This window comes from Lonchura striata, chromosome 4, assembly GCF_050655825.1.
Source record: "Lonchura striata isolate lonStrDom1 chromosome 4, ASM5065582v1, whole genome shotgun sequence".
Classification (NCBI taxonomy): Eukaryota; Metazoa; Chordata; class Aves; order Passeriformes; family Estrildidae; genus Lonchura; species Lonchura striata.
Window position 1 is genome coordinate 10583560 of NC_140706.1, and position 15846 is coordinate 10599405.

The 15846-nt window shown below is 44.9% G+C and overlaps 1 protein-coding gene across 1 annotated transcript in view; it reads right to left on the reverse strand.

The window, feature by feature from the left end:
* CPZ (carboxypeptidase Z) overlaps window positions 1-15202 on the reverse strand; it is a 33778-nt gene extending 18576 nt beyond the window's left edge. Inside the window, exons 1-4 of the mRNA XM_021550700.4 lie at window positions 15029-15202; window positions 3269-3292; window positions 1990-2364; window positions 791-1003 (exon numbers count right to left, since the gene is read on the reverse strand). Of these exons, the coding sequence (XP_021406375.3) occupies window positions 791-1003; window positions 1990-2364; window positions 3269-3292; window positions 15029-15116 (700 nt within the window). The 5' untranslated portion in view covers window positions 15117-15202. The remainder of the gene's footprint in view (window positions 1-790; window positions 1004-1989; window positions 2365-3268; window positions 3293-15028) is intronic.
* Window positions 15203-15846: the final 644 nt, after the last annotated feature.

Consider the following 15846-nt stretch of genomic DNA (forward strand, 5'->3'; position numbering starts at 1 on the left):
ATGGCCAGAGCAATCCACCGTATCTAGACAAGTATAATTTTTGACCTGGGAGCTGGTAACTGGAAAACAACACCTAATACTGCCCTAGAAAGTTATCTGCTTTGTGAAGAATTAAAAACACTTAAAAATCTGGTCCTTGCTGTCTTAGTGATGAAACTACAAAACAGAGATTTGTAGTGTTCCCCCCTGCAGAAAATTTGTGAGAACTCATATCCTAATGTATATATTAGCATTTACATATAGTATAATAACATCTGTTCAGGGGATATGATAACATAAATTCCTGGTATCACCCACATGTTACTCTGACATTAATAGCATTGACATTAATCTGTTCAGGAGGATTGTTTTCTGTGCTGAATCATCCTTTTTTAGTCTTTCTCTATCTGAGGCCTCCTCAGAAGACTTGTGTATTTTAGGATGTGAAGGACAGTGAGGAAGTGGTAGATGATAGGGAGAGCAAGTCAGTAACAGAAATGTATCCCAAATTTTTACATTGGGCACAAATAAATAACAGTGATACCACTGCAGCCAAATACATGGTGATACAAGGAACAGCATTACCAAGCACAGTCATGCACAGAGCCCATAACAGTAAGAAATTGCTACTGGGTTGTAATTGCTACAAGGAAACATCAACTATCACTGAAAATCAGGAACACAAGGAAGGAGAAATGTTTTGGAGCCATTGCTTTTTACAGTTTGAGAGATGTCCCAGTAAAAAGGCCTGTTTTCACTTGGATAATCTGGTCTCCCCTGAAGCAGCCTGATCAGCACTGATAAAACTCACGCAGTTCGTGGTGTCCGGGCTTGGTTGAAAACTCAATCACAAAAAGATCCTTCCCTTCAAAGCTGCGGCCTATGCTGTAAGTTGTGGCAATGTGGGAGCACTTTGAAGCAGTCTTCTTCAGCGTGCTCACCATTTGGGAATATGAATGGTGTTTGAACTGAATAAAAGTTGCTGGCACGTCTGAAGGCAAATCTTCCTCAGCATCTACTTCACCTACAATGAAAAGTCGTAGCAGTGTTTAAAACCATAGTACTCAGAGGACTGTATAAAAACCTGCACTTTTTTCCAAATTATCTTTATAAGTAGAAGAATTATAGAAAATAAAGCTGCAGTCAAAACTGTAAATGTATGTAGTACATCCTACACTTTATTGTGACATGTTTGTTAAAAAATCCTACTAATGCATATGCACACTAGCAAATATTTGTGCAATCTCCAGTTAAATTTGACCTTTGGCATGCTAGCTCATTTCAGCAACAAATTGTACAGATTTTTTCCCTTTAAATTTATTGAATTATTTTTTTAATGCTCTGTCTTCAGCTATCTGGATCTTCATCCAAACAAAAATCTCTGACAATCATTAATGACAATATTTTAATGAGCTATTAAGATTGACAGGCAGTGAAAGATTCATAAGTGCAATAAAGTTTCAGTTTTTAAATAAAATATTTCAAATATATAGACAGCTATCACACAGGACAGGGCTTATCTAAATGCATCCAAATATCTTGCTCTGAGCTGCCTGTCTTGATGCTCTTTTTAAATGAGGGGGAGAAATAGATACTTCTTGAGTACAGTTTAATTAAGTCTTTAAAATATGTTGAACAAAATTAATGACACATTACAGGTCTCTACAAAGACAACAGGCTGAGCTGACAAGTGAAGAGGTTTTGTGCCATGGAAGTCAAGCTGAGAGAGATGAGACCTTCCCCATGCAGACAAGACAAGATGTGCCAATAGAGTGGCTTCCCTTCCCTTCCCTTCCCTTCCCTTCCCTTCCCTTCCCTTCCCTTCCCTTCCCTTCCCTTCCCTTCCCTTCCCTTCCCTTCCCTTCCCTTCCCTTCCCTTCCCTTCCCTTCCCTTCCCTTCCCTTCCCTTCCCTTCCCTTCCCTTCCCTCCCCTCCCCTCCCCTCCCCTCCCCTCACCTCCCCTCACCTCCCCTCCCCTCACCTCCCCTCCCCTCCCCTCCCCTCCCTCACCTCTCAGTTTTGCCAGGGGGTCATAGCACCCCTCTTCCTCCCCAGCGAAGAAGCGGTCGCAGTCTAAGAAGTAGGGCCAGGCCATGTCTATTGCATCAAAGGCAGGCAGGCAATTCTTTTTGAGGTTTTCACAGATGTGTCTGCAGGGCTTTATGACTTTGTCCTTTTCACACTGCGGGGCCAGCACTGAGCAGCCCAGGAGCCTCAGGTCGGGGTTGCATTCCCCCTGGAGCAAGTTGTGCAGCACGCTGATGAGCAGGTACTCAGAGCTGTACTCAATCACTTCTCGAGACTTCTGATCCAGAAAGTTAGGATACACCATTTGAGTATATGCAACATCAGTACAAGAACTCAGGGCAATGTCCACGCATTTTGCTATGAAAAGGAGATGAACATAGGAAAAATAACTTTCATCACTGATACTCTGAATAGACAAAGAGAACATAACAAATACCATGTCCAATGAACTTATTTCTTTAGTTGTCAGGTAGGCTGGGAACAGTTTGCAAACTGAATTGCATGTTTAAAACCACTTATAGAAAGATGATGAGAAGAATGCTTGGTTCTGGAGATATAATTTGAGTTTAGGAATTTGACCAGACAATTACTAAGAGAAACGTGGGAATTAGGCAATGATAAAAACTCAGATTCCTGAATAAAAGTGTATTTGTGATATCACTCTCTCCCCTGTCCTTGAATTGTCATATGGATTCCCTGAGATCCTATAGGTTTTCTTCTTTAGTGGGGAACATACCACTAAATTACATGTTTTCTCTGCTTGGCCCCAAAAATTTGTAGAGATTAATGTCTTTGAAACTACAGGCCCTCCATGAAGTTTGATTGAAATTGCCCAAAGAGATGAAAAGTCATTCTGGTGATTAACCCACAGGCAAGCAGACCAATAATATAATTACTTGTATATTCTCATAAACCCAATATATTTTAAGAAATCAGGTTACGAGGTCTTAGGAAAGATAAGTGTTGGTAACACTTTCAACCCACTTAAAAGTGAAAAAGAGTAATAGAAATACATATCTTCATAAAATTACTGGCTGTTATAGTAATAGATCTATATTTGAGTGTCCTTCTCTTGGTAATAATTCTGGCTGTTGAAAACACTGTTGTCACAGCAGCAAAATACTGCACCATGTGAAAAAGCACATTTCTTTTGTAAGAAAACCCACTGTAGCACCAACATGAGTATACTTGTCTGGAAATAATGAAGGAATACTTATGGTTTTGAGGTTCTCCAAGAACAGCAAGGAAAGACACTTCATACCTTTCTGTACAGTTTGGCATTGACCTGTAAATAAAGGAGAAAAATCATTACAGGGTGGGTATCCATGGCTCCTCCTTTTTGTTAGGAATTGTCTGATCTGGTATCTGCTGCAGCTCAGACTGAGCCATACCAGCAACAAGCACATATTCCCAGCAGGTACATATTACAGAATCACAGAATAGGCAGAGTTGATAAACCCCATTCCCTTTCATCCATACACAGTTAGGTGCCTAGGAAATTTCACTAATCAAAACCTAGATATTATTTAATCTGGTTACTCTAAAAGTCCATATGAGTCTCTCTGTACATATCAAAGTGTTTTATCAATCTCCTCTAAAAGATCTTTTTGTCCTATATAATGCAGGTTTTACCTTTCATGTAAAACAATTTGGTAGATATGAGGGGACTTTACTCCTTCCTAATCCTACTTCATTGTATCTCCAGCAGTTGTGTTTTATTACACTATTAATAATATCTTAAAGCAAATTATTTCCCTCCCCAACAACTCTCACAGGAAAACTTCCAAAAGATCACTCTCCTAATGGCTAGAAATTGCCTTTTAATTTCCTGTTTTAAAGTATTTGTGGCCAGTTTATATCCATTGTTGTTGTGCCAGCATTGTCCTTTAGCTTAAGTAGCTCTCAGCATTCCCTGGTGCATTCCTTCACACTGTGTTTGCAAAGAGCCAACAGATCTCTGCTTTCTGTTTACTAGGTCAAATAAATGGTGCTCTCTTGATTTTGAAGGAACATGGTTTGATGACCCAGGAAATGCTTCTTTTGCTCCTGTAGCCAATAATTCTACACTGTCCTTCTCCAATGCTGGCAACTAAAGAAACATATTTCTGCCAAGGTACTGGAGTTGGTTTCACCAGTGCTTCATAGGAGCACTCCGTGCAAGCCTGAACACCACCAGGTTCACCTTTCTTGTGGTGTACTGGGGATCTCTTCTGTTGCTATTTCTTGTTCTCACTGGGGGGACAGGGATCCCAGCTTCTTGTTCAGTAAATTGAGCATTTATCCTCACAAGACCAAATTCATGATGTTATCCTTTTTTCCTGATAAAGAGTTTAAATTTCTACTCCCGGCATATTTGTTTAAGCATAATCATCTGCATATGTGTTGCTAATGAGTTGATAATTCTTTAGCCAAAATAAAGTCATTGTAATGAGAACCAAATTAACCCTGGGATTTTATCTTGGAGGGAGACATTTAATTGGAAATCGGTCTGGTTCTATATTATGGATTGTAATTGAGCCACATTACCTCATAAAATAAATGAGGCATCAGAACTAGCAGAAGCAGCCCATCCCCAACACCAAAAGGTTCTGTTACGCAGCAAGCTAGAAAAAATTATGTCCATACAAACTCTTTTCCCTTCTCAGTACATTATGATAATTGCATTAAATAATACCTGGTTCATCAACAGTGATGAATCTATTATAGGATTTCAGTGTTTCCCCTATCTAGGCACAATCCCCACTGTGAGTTAGTTATTAAGGTCAAGGCATTTCTAAAAAGCTTCATCTCAGCCAGATACTGCATGCAGTGCTACATCTGGGGATAATCAAGGAATAGCATTTTGTACAATGCCAGCTGGGAGAGAGAAAGAAATGATCTCGTGTTAGTAAGAGCAATTAATCCTGCTTATAAAATTGGATGTTAATACCCCTTGAATCTGGATAGTCTTATATACTAACATCAGCACACCCACATTTGAGAGATCTTGGACATAGGTCTGGAGTCAGCCAAACATTCCTTACAGAGGGGAAAATGTAGTGTGGAGAGGACTGGCTTGAATTTAGCCACATCCCAATGAGGAGAGTGAGTCTATCTCTGTTTATCACCAGGGTTATTAGCAATGACTCCCCTTTGTTACCTTGAGGGGTGGATGAGAAATATTTGACACCTTTTTTTCCCTCTCCTGAGCAGAAAATTAATGTATTGTAGCTATTATTTTAGACTAGAGGGTTGCATGTGCTGGGCACAGTTCATTGTGGGGTATCTGGGGAGTATGAATGGTCTTTCTACAACTGCTCACATTTCCTCAAAGAGGCATTTACCCCTCTGCTGGCTCCAGGACCAAGCTACAAACATCCTTTTAGTTTCTGTCTCTGACAGGCAATGATCAAATAATGAAAGGCACAAACAGCCTCCCCAAACACTTTCTGTGCAGGAGTGCTATTTCCATCAGTCAGTTTGAGATGTGGCACAGGCCTGTTCTCAATGGCATCTCAGAATTCTGCCTGTTCAGCTGGAGCAAAAAGGTGTTCTGGCGCCGTGCTGGAACAAGCAGAGGAAACCAAAGGGAAAACGCAGGAGGCGGGGTCTGGACACGGTGCTGCCTTCTCCCTGCTCCAGCTCCCCAAGTAGCAGCAGACTTGCTGCCTTTAGAGATGCCTTTTCTGCCCAGCTGGCCAGAAGGAGAGGCATCAGGAAGCAATGGATAGCTGATGGAAGAGATGTGAAATTCCACTAATATGATGTCCTGGGGTTCACCTGAGGAGTGGCTCCTTTAGTGAGCAGGAGGAGATGTTAGCACAGGAGAGGGAAAGATAGCTCTAGTTTCAGACTGTGCTACATGTCACCCACCTTTTATATTTTTGCCATATCTTTATAGGAAGAGGAAATCTATTAAGCAACATGGCCAGTGCTCATTAACAAAGATGCTGACTGAAGATGATAAATCTATTTTTTTGGTACTAAAAAGATTTGGTACCAAATCCATATAAATATTTTCCATTGCAATTGAAATTATTCATCTAAGTATATAATAAGCAGAGGTAATTCTGCAATACCCCTGCTCAGTGGGTAAAGTCTTTCCACTACTTTTGATCCAGGGTGCCCCTTACAAACTCAAAGCTATCACAACTACTCACTGATTAGCAAAAGCAGCTCCTTGCTGCTGGGTCCTAAACCTGGATCTAAACCTAAATCTAGATCTAAACTAAAATTACATTTAAGTCTCACGCTATTGCAGCATATCATGGCATTTTCTCTCTGTCTCTCCTTACTAGAGATAGCCATGCAACTTCTTCTGGCCACCTCTCCCAGTCATGCAAGCTTCTGTATGACCCTTGTATCAGACACAGCTCTGTCTTGCAAACACCCAGTACTGAAACAGCTTGAGATTTCAGGTTATTGGGAGTATACATAAAGTCAAGAGAGAAAAGGTCTGATTTATACCAAACCTTACTTTATAGCCAGCCTTAAATGTGTATGTGTGCTGATGTGGTGTTTTGACTTTCCCAATGTTTCCTAACACCAAAGCTTCCATATGTTTTGGAGGGTGCAGCTCTGCAGAGGCCAAGGATAATTCTGGAGGATGTGTGCTTACATAAATAAGTGTGGATACACGTAGCTGGGCCAGAGCCTGCCTGCCTGGAGAGCCAGCAGCAGGAAGCTCTCCAAGGCCAGCTCCCAGGCTGCAGCTGTATGGTCTGTTCCTGCAACCTTGCACCCACGGGCCTGGGTCTCTGCACATACAAATCACCAGAAAATCCCCATCCATGCCCATGACAGCTTGTTTCTCCAAGCTCTGGCAATGCCAGAAGAGTTCAGCCACTCCCTTCTTCATTTTCCTAAGAGAAATTACAGGGGCTGATATACAAAGAGTTTCTCAGGTCTCCCAATTCACTTGGCAGGCTTCAATTGCTGCTTCTTCTGTGCTTGAAAGAATCTAACATTTTTCAATTTTTTGGTGTAAAGGCTTCCCCGGGCTCAAGGAAGACAGTGTTACCTCCTCTCAAAGTCCCATCCATCGACAGGTTGGTACAGAGGGACCTTTTTCTTCCTGACCCAGAACAGCCTTTTCAATTTTTTATGTTTAGTTTTGTACTCTAACTATTCCACCAGAGCTACAAAAGTCCTTTTGGTAGTACAGCTTCTATTCAAGATTATGGATAAAATAACTTATTGAAGAGGAGAAAAGCCATTTCAAGTTTTCTGAGCTCTCTATAAAATATGCTTCTGGTTTTAATTTGCAAAGGCAAGCTTGAAAATCTACAATGCAGCACATACATATTTTACTGCCAAGCTTACATTTTTTCCCCTTGATGATTCAGCACCAAAGGAAGCAAGCTGCTGTGATTAACCCTAGCCCAGACAACAGAGCTCAACAGCTACTTCTAGTACCATGGGCTGGCCAGTTGCCTTTTCAAGAGCAAAGCCAACAGGAGACTCGTGCGATTGATGATCTGGAATAAGCCCAAGGGCAAGTTTTAAATCTGAAATATCAAAGTCATTCAGTGAGGCAGATTGGTAAGAGATGTGCTAGTCAGTACAGATCAAAATAGATCAGATAATTTTTATTGTAAAGACCAGCATACTCCCTCCCAGCTTTCTGAGCTTCTTACAAAACTTTCTAAAACTAGAAGAACATATGTATTCATCTTAGTCTGTTTATAAGCAAAGCCTCCACTTTTCCAAACAAAGCATTTTAGTTCCTTATCACATTACTATTACTCTCCTGGCTGTTTCTCATGGTTCATCAAGTCAGTCTTTCAGTGATATTTTGTCTTTGCCACTAAAGAGACAAAACTCAGTAGCAAGGTACAGACAACTGAAAAAGCACCTTCAAGTGGCAAAGCATAACCATTCAGAGCAGCTTCTAGCTACAGCAAAAGCACAAGGGCAGGACAAGATCCATTATATAACACTAAAATGGATCAGAATCATCAGGAGGAGGCTGTGGGAGGAGTGGAGGTGTAAGGGGACTAATGTCAGAGTAATGAGAGAGCTGAGCAGCTTGGGCAGGGGGAGAATGGCTGAGCAGAAAGCCCAGAAGAGAAGGCAGCCACACACCCAAGGCATACATGCAGGGGAAGATTCCCAGTCACAGAGAAGAAATTACAGAAAAACTGGAGGAGAGAGAAATGATTGCAAAAAGCAGCTACATGGTTAACTCCATTTTCTGGATACATCAAATGTTTTGTGAGAAGAGAACTGAATAGATGTTATTAACCCTCCAGCAATTGCAGTAACTGCCTGGGGGAGGGATGTGTTTGAAGCAGGCAGAAGCAGTGCCCAAGAGCTCTGTACAGCCCTCCTTTAACCCTGCTCCCTCACTTGAAGAAGCATGAAAGCATGAAAGAGATTAATGCCTCCTCTGCCTTTATTTTGCAGAGCAAGATCACAGCAGGAAGACACAAGCCAGTGTTCATTGCCAATCACCCTTCTTTCTAATCCACCTGCTGCCTGGCATTCGGTTAAACATCCATTTTTATTGAATTACTGAAGGAGCTCCCACAGCAATGAAACTGCAATCAGCTCTTTTGGGATTGTTTCTCTCTCAGGACTGCCCTGGAGCCAATGAGAAGGTGCTGAAGCTTTTCTGTGTGTGATGTAAGGTCACAACCTGCAGACCACAGGTCAAAATCTGTGCAGATGCACACCAAGACCTGTCACATGCTAAGGGAACAAAGACAGCCTTGGTGGGCACCAGTAATCCTCCCTTGTTCCTAGTTGTTCAGATGCAGCTTAAACATGGCTGTGGTTGTAGGTGGTGCCTAAAAGAACTGAAGAGTATTTCTATCTGTCTGTCTATCCCCACCACTGCCCTGGTGACTCTGGTGTCACCCCAGCTCTGTCTCTGGCTGGTAAGTGCTGCTCTAAGGAGTCCTTCAGGAGTTGAAAATGCCAAATATAAATGTAATTCCCTAAACAAAAGCTACAAAATGCTTTTTTCTGGCCTCAGTTGAGATATTTTCCAAGTTGCAAGGGAAAAATTACCCACTGGGAAAACAAAATGCAACAAAGATGATAACAACAAAGTGGGCCAGGAGTTGCCAGATTGGCTGAAGGCTTAGTGAGCTTCAGGTGTGACAGGGCTGCTGCTGAATAAGCATTTCCTGAGCAGCAGGATGAGCTGGAGACATATGGAGATTATCTCTCAGGGTCTGGTCAGTGAAAGAAGAATAAATAAACTGAAATCTGGGGGATGATGGCATTGAAAAACAGCTGGGGTAAGAAGGTGGAATAGGTCAGGAAACCTCTGACCTATTCTCTGACTAGAAAACTATAATCTAAAGGATCCATTGTTTTTACAGATTGCCTTGTGAAGGATGAATACACTTATTAACCAGGTAGTCTGGATCTGTGATGCCCCCATAGCTTTATTTTGTGACCATGCATTCTTTACAGCTCAGTTCCCATGGTTTAAGGATGTAGTACTCTCCAAGTGCTTTAGCCAACAACCTACCACAGTTAGAAGCTTTCCTTTAACCAAGCCCAAGTCTGTTGAATGCCATGGGACAGAGGATTATGTCTGAAAAATGGAGGGTTTTATCTTTTCTGCCACAAGTTTTCCAAAACATCTGCCAACACATCATTCCATCCTCTTTAAACAGTGTGTCCATCCCCCTAGATCAACTCTGTCTTTTCTTTAGTTTAGAAGTATGAGGACTATTATAATTAACATCACACCTGATTCTTCTGTAAATAGAGTTTTAACCAAATATGGTACTTTTATTTTATAAAAGATTGACAGTTAATTTAACAACCTTGACTTAAATCTGTGCTTTAATCTCATATTGTGTCCTAGATAAATGTATCCTATTATAACACTAAAAATTGGATGTCAATTATATCACTGGAGTTACAAGAGTATAAATTAAGGGATTGAAATTTCAGTTTTATTTCTGAGGTGGACAAAACTACCCCAAGTCCTAAATTCCACTGATCTGTGACAGCTGCATCCAACTGGGAGGATGTCCAAACAAGATTCAGCAGTCATAAAAACCCAGCAAAGAGACCAAGACATGACCCACCAGCCTCAGACACCATGCTCACAACATGATAGGTAACTTCTGCATGGTACCTCCATGTCAGCTCTGTGTCAGGCAATAACTCATGACATTTACCCAGCATTTGGCCCAGGCTTCAGGAGGGGTTGGCTCTCACATGGCATCAGCAGCCCAAAGGGGACCATGGTAGCTGTCAGCCAGCCAGCATCCTCAAACACTGTGACTGTGTGAAGGGAGAGGTAATGCCTAGAAACGTTATAGGGGATCAACCATTAGTGTTATTAAGTCTTGCTGAAAGCCTAGCTGTGACTAAGAGCAGTGGGATTTTGTTCAAGTTTTGACTGTGTATGCACACCCCCACATTTTAAAGATGTCTGTACAAGTATTCTGAAGAAAACTTTGCCTTCAGATTCAAATCATGTATAAATAATTTCAGCAGTATAAGGAGATACCTGTGTATTTTATTTTCCATATAAACTTTCCCCTCATAAGTGTCTGTTTCTGATACCATTTCCCATGTTAAAAGGAGCTGAAGGCCAGTGTTGCTAAAACAAAAATTGTGTAGAAATCATAGAGCCACTGGCAGGAATTCAGCAGAGCTCACATGATTCAGTGATGACAACCGGCTCCACAAAGAGCAGGAATTTCTCATCTTGTGAGTGAGCATGATGTAGATGCTAGTTGTGCATTTTTTTGTTTTGATACAACTTGGACATATCCATCTCAAGTCCAGGCAGTGAGATTCCTGCAGCCTGGGCTTTCCCACACGTGGCAGCAGAGTCCTGTGGCCATGCTCCACGTCAGCACCTGCCAGTGCCAGACATAGCAGGATGAGGGACCACCCCACTGGGGCAGGGAGAAGACCCCAGCCAGGTCACTCAGTGCAATCATAGGAGCAGCAGCAGCTGGAGAGGCTCTGTGTGTGCACAAGTTTCACCAGCAAACCAGCATGAGAATTATCCACAGCAGCTGAACACATTTGCTCAGGTCCCATGGAGCCAGGGATAGTGTGAAGGTCATAGGAGGAAATAACTTTCCCCTTTTTTCGCCTTTTACTTTGCAAAAAAATGTGGCACATTGTGGCATTTGAAACTGCAAAGAAGGGAAAGGTATAACATCTCTATATGAACACACTTTTTCTGTCAGTCTTACTCAATGCTGTAGCTCAGAAAGGAGCCAGTCCCACAAAATCTGTTCTGGGCTCCAGAATAAATACTGTAATTGTCCCCTGCCTCCTGCCCTGGTGGCTTCCCACTCCTCATCTCTCTTCCTTGTACCTCCCCACTCCCTCTCATGCCCACTGGCTGAGATCAGAGATCCTCAGGATGGGACAATGTCTGTCTCAGGAGAAAGCCAAAATGATGAGAACAACAAGGTGCTTGGAAGAGGAGGTGACCCACATGTGGCAGGTGTGCCAACCAGCACTCTGCTGCTCTCCTGCCTCCAGAGCTTCAGGTTAAACAGCTCCACTCCTCAGGACTCCTGCCTGGAGAACAGGAGCTCGGGAGAACCTTCTCCTTCTCCACAACTGCCTGAAGAGGGGTTGTGGTGAGGTGGGCGTTCCTTCTCCCAGCTAACAAGTAAAAGGACGAGAGGAAACAGCCTCAGGTTGGTCTAGGGGAGGTATAGGTTGGCTATTAGGGAAGATTTCTTCCCAGAAAGGTTGTCAGTCTTCGGAACAGGCTGCCCAGGGAACTGAGTCAGCATCCCTGGAAGGATTTAAAAGATGTGTCGAACTCGAAGACCACAGCGATCGTTTCCAGCCGCAGGAATTCCACGGCTCTGAAGGCGCCCGGGCCATCCCGCAGGCGCTGGGGCAGGGATCAGGGAGCGGGCGGGCGGCACAGGCTCTGAGGGCAGCGTGTCCCCGCCGCGGCGCGGCCGCACGGGGGCGCCACAGGCGGCGGCGCGGGCCGGGCGGGCCGGGCGGGCAGGGCCGGGCCGGGCGGGGCCGGGCCGGGCCGGGCGGGCCGGGCCGGCAGGGCCGGGCCGGGCGGGCCGGGCGGGGCCGGGCCGGGCCGGGCGGGGGCGGCCGGGCCGGGCGGGGCCGGGCGGGGCCGGGCGGGCCGGGCCGGGCGGGCCGGGCGGGGCCGGGCGGGCCGGGCGGGCGGGGCCGGGCCGGGCGGGGCCGGGCCGGGCGGGGCCGGGCGGGGCCGGGCGGGGCCGGGCGGGGCCGGGCGGGCCGGGCGGGGCCGGGCGGGCCGGGCGGGCCGGGCGGGGCCGGGCGGGGCCGGGCCGGGCGGGGCCGGGCCGGGCCGGGCGGGCCGGGCGGGCCGGGCGGGCCGGGCCGGGCGGGCGGGGCGGCCCCTCCCGCGCAGCCCGTGAGGGCCGGTCTGCAGCCCCACGGCAGCGCCCCTGTGCCCCGGAGCGCTCCCTCGATACAAGTAACAAGAAAGGAAAGGAAAGGCTTCGTTGCTTTTAGCATCACTATTGATCAAGGTTTTCCGCTGCTATGCCCCATTCTGGAAGTGTTCAAGGCCAGGCTGGATGGGGACTGAAGCAGCCTGATCTAGTGGAAGATGCCCCCGTTCAAGGCAGGAGATTTGGAACGAGACCTTTAAGGTCCCACCCAGCCCAAACCACTCTATGATTCTACAACAGCCTGACCCCAGTGGCATCGCAATTGTAGAGATGTCCCCAGCTGCAAGGAAAGTCACCTATTTGAAGACATATCAATTCAGTCTGCCTCTGTGGGCTTTTAGCTTGGTTGTCAATATTTATAAAGCACTTCATTTAACTAATTACCTCTGGACTACATCAGTCAGTAGCAGAAATGCATAACTCGGATAAAGAGGAACCTGTTTTATTAGCTCCCTCTGAAAAAGTTTGGCCATCTCTCAGAGGAAACTTGCTAAACTGTACTTTTCTCACCCAAACTATAGGCTAAGAGGCCAGTTAAACTCATAAGGGTCTGACAATGGGACCTTGTAGCATCTTATCACTGAGAGAGACAAAGCTTACCGACCAGGGATACAGGACACAGCTAGGGAGAAGGCATCTGTCCTCCCTCAGTGCCATGGCTCCCAGCTACTGCCCAAAAAACTCACCACATAGTGTATGATGCCTGTGACATATTCTGGAGCTGGAGGACAATAATCATTTCCTTATTTTTCTTAACAGAAAAGCACAAAGCATTTTCAAAGGACATTGGTATTGTAAATCATGTTTCATTTTGGCTTCTTATAAAAAAAAAAAAGCAAAATGAGTCACTGCAGAACAAATACCACCAGGAAGCCTGCAGAGAGCAGCTCCAGCCTTGCTGGGAGTCAGACAGTTGTACTGGTTCCTGCTGTTCTTTCCTGCAAGAGCAGCTTCAGGCTGGTCTCCTCTTAAGGGGCACTACAGGTCTGGCCACTGGAATACAGCATGACCTACACAATAGATCCCAAAACAGGAGAGAAAATCCCACTGCTACAGATAAATATATAGTCTGTACCCTGAATGCTGAGAGGAGACCCCTGCAAGGTCCATTTGCGAACATGTGCATCACAGGCAGGCCCCTTTCTTTTCATGTGGCCTGACATGATCTTATCCCCACTTTAGAAAAGAAAGACCCTGGAGAAACCTGTCAGGTCTCTCCATGTCCAAGCTGCTGCTTTATTGTCTGACCCAACAGCCCTCCAGTGTGCAGTGTGTCCCCTGCGTGGCACACAATGTGGTGCCATTGACAGCTCCCTTTCCCTACCTCTAGCCATCCCACTAGCAACATATTCAGCTGCCTTTCTGCAAGTCCTGCCCAAAAGGCACCACAGCTGCCAACACACACAAAACACTCTCAGAGTCACCCCTCCATGATCCATATGTTTGTGGTTGCTAGGATTAATATCCCATGGCAAGACTCTGATCAGCTGGAACTGGAGCAGAATCATACCTTACAGAGAAAGGTCATGCTGCAAACCACACAGCCTCTTCCTGTAATTGGCTGTAAATAGTCTATAACTCTTCTCTTTGTGCAGCTTTATCCAAAAATAAAATCCCTTTAGGCTGTGGTAGACCTCACTTTGATGTTCATGGGAGCAGCACTCTCAAATTATATGCAGTACATGGCACATGGGCTGTACTGTGTAGCAGTTCAATGCCAGTGACAGTCTATGGCTTATATTTAAGCACTGAAATATAGTTGAATTTCCTTGGGTAGCATTAAGGTCAGTTTCAGGTTAACTTATCTCTTCCTGTAATCCTATAAAATAAATATTTTTCTGACTCATTTTAAGTTTAGAGTCTCTGAAAATAGTTTTCCTGAAATAGACCTTGTCACTACACTGAAATTCATGTCTCCACTGTCCCCACATAATTAAGCACACTTGATAAAAAAATGTAATTTTAAAAGGCACTGTTAATATATTTTATTGGCCAAGTTGTTACTGAATCAAAACTTTCAATTAATTTAGCAGCATGTTCATGTTTAACCTTTATTCTGAAGGATAAATTTGCTTTTCCAGCCTATCAAACAAATTCCATATTGCTTATAGCAAGTTAAAACACACCCTAGAGCTGTCATATCCTAATAAATCTCATACTTTGGACTTGAAATAAATGACCTAAAGCTAAATGTAAGTTTTTTTTTTTTTTCTTAAGCAGAAAAACATACAGAAGGTCAAAAGGTCACCTTCTTGCAATCCGACTACCACATTCCTAGAAGGCAAGGCCAGAGATGAAGTGAACCTTCTACATTCCCCATAAGAGTGAGGGGAGTCCTTACAACTGGCAACTCCACAGATTGGCTGAAAGACACCTCTGCAACAGCCTTAAAGATGGTGGTGGGGAATATTTTATGTTCCCTTACATCACAGCCTTGTCTTTCTGTTGCACAGCCACACACCTCCCACTTTCCCATCCATGCTTCCCAATCACAACCCCAGTTTTACCACCAGCAGTATGCAGATTTCCAAAGAGCTGATCCTCATCTCTAGGGGAGAGTGACAGCTCCTGTCTCCCTCTCCTTGGAGCTGGAACTCTTAACTTATCTCCAGGAGAAGGAAGAAGAGAAGGAGGACTTTTGGGGTGGTTAGCCTTACCTAGGGTCTCCTGGCCGGTTTCACAACGGGGTGCTGGCTTGGTGGCCCTAAGCAGCCCACTGAGGAGGAGCAGGAGCCTCAGGACCATGCTGGAGCCCCTTGCACAGGCAGCACAGTGATGTGGCACTCACTGCCCGATGGAGTGACTCCTCTCCTGAGCCTCAGCGCGGCTCTGGCTCTCCGAGCTGCAGAGGAAATCAGTGCACTGCAAGGGCATGCCCACGTCTCACTGTGCGTGCAGTCCAGGCGTCAGATTTCAGCTGCATTTGAGCTTGGAAAGCAAAAGGCTTTGAGACAGAGAGGGAGGAGGAATGAGCTCCCCCTCCCCTCTGCCTCCAGACCGTCTCCCTCTTGCAGCCTGGTTTACAATTTCATAAACAGTTTGAGCAAAGGGGGTCCCCGCAGGGTTGTGCCCCACCACGGGTCCCTTCGGTCTTCATGCAGCGCTCTTTCTCTTAAGGGAGGAGGGACATTCATGAAAGAGTGTCTCCCTGAAGCCAAGAGAACTGTCTGGAGAGAGCAGAGACAGAGAAAAGCAAACAACTGAAAGCAACTTTCAAACTGTGGTATTTCATCACATATTTAACTGCAAGTTTAGAACATAACATGACAGTGAAAGGACTCTAAGCTGCATCCCCTGCAGAACATAGAGAATGGGAACATACAGAATAGCCACCAGGATCCCCCTCTGCATGCTCTCCTGGGAATTTTACTTAAGATAAGATCGAGTTGTCTGGAGGGATTCCAGTATTTTCTGTCTATTATTAAAAAAGAATTATTTCACAAATGTGTAGATAAGACTCCAGAACAGTGTTATA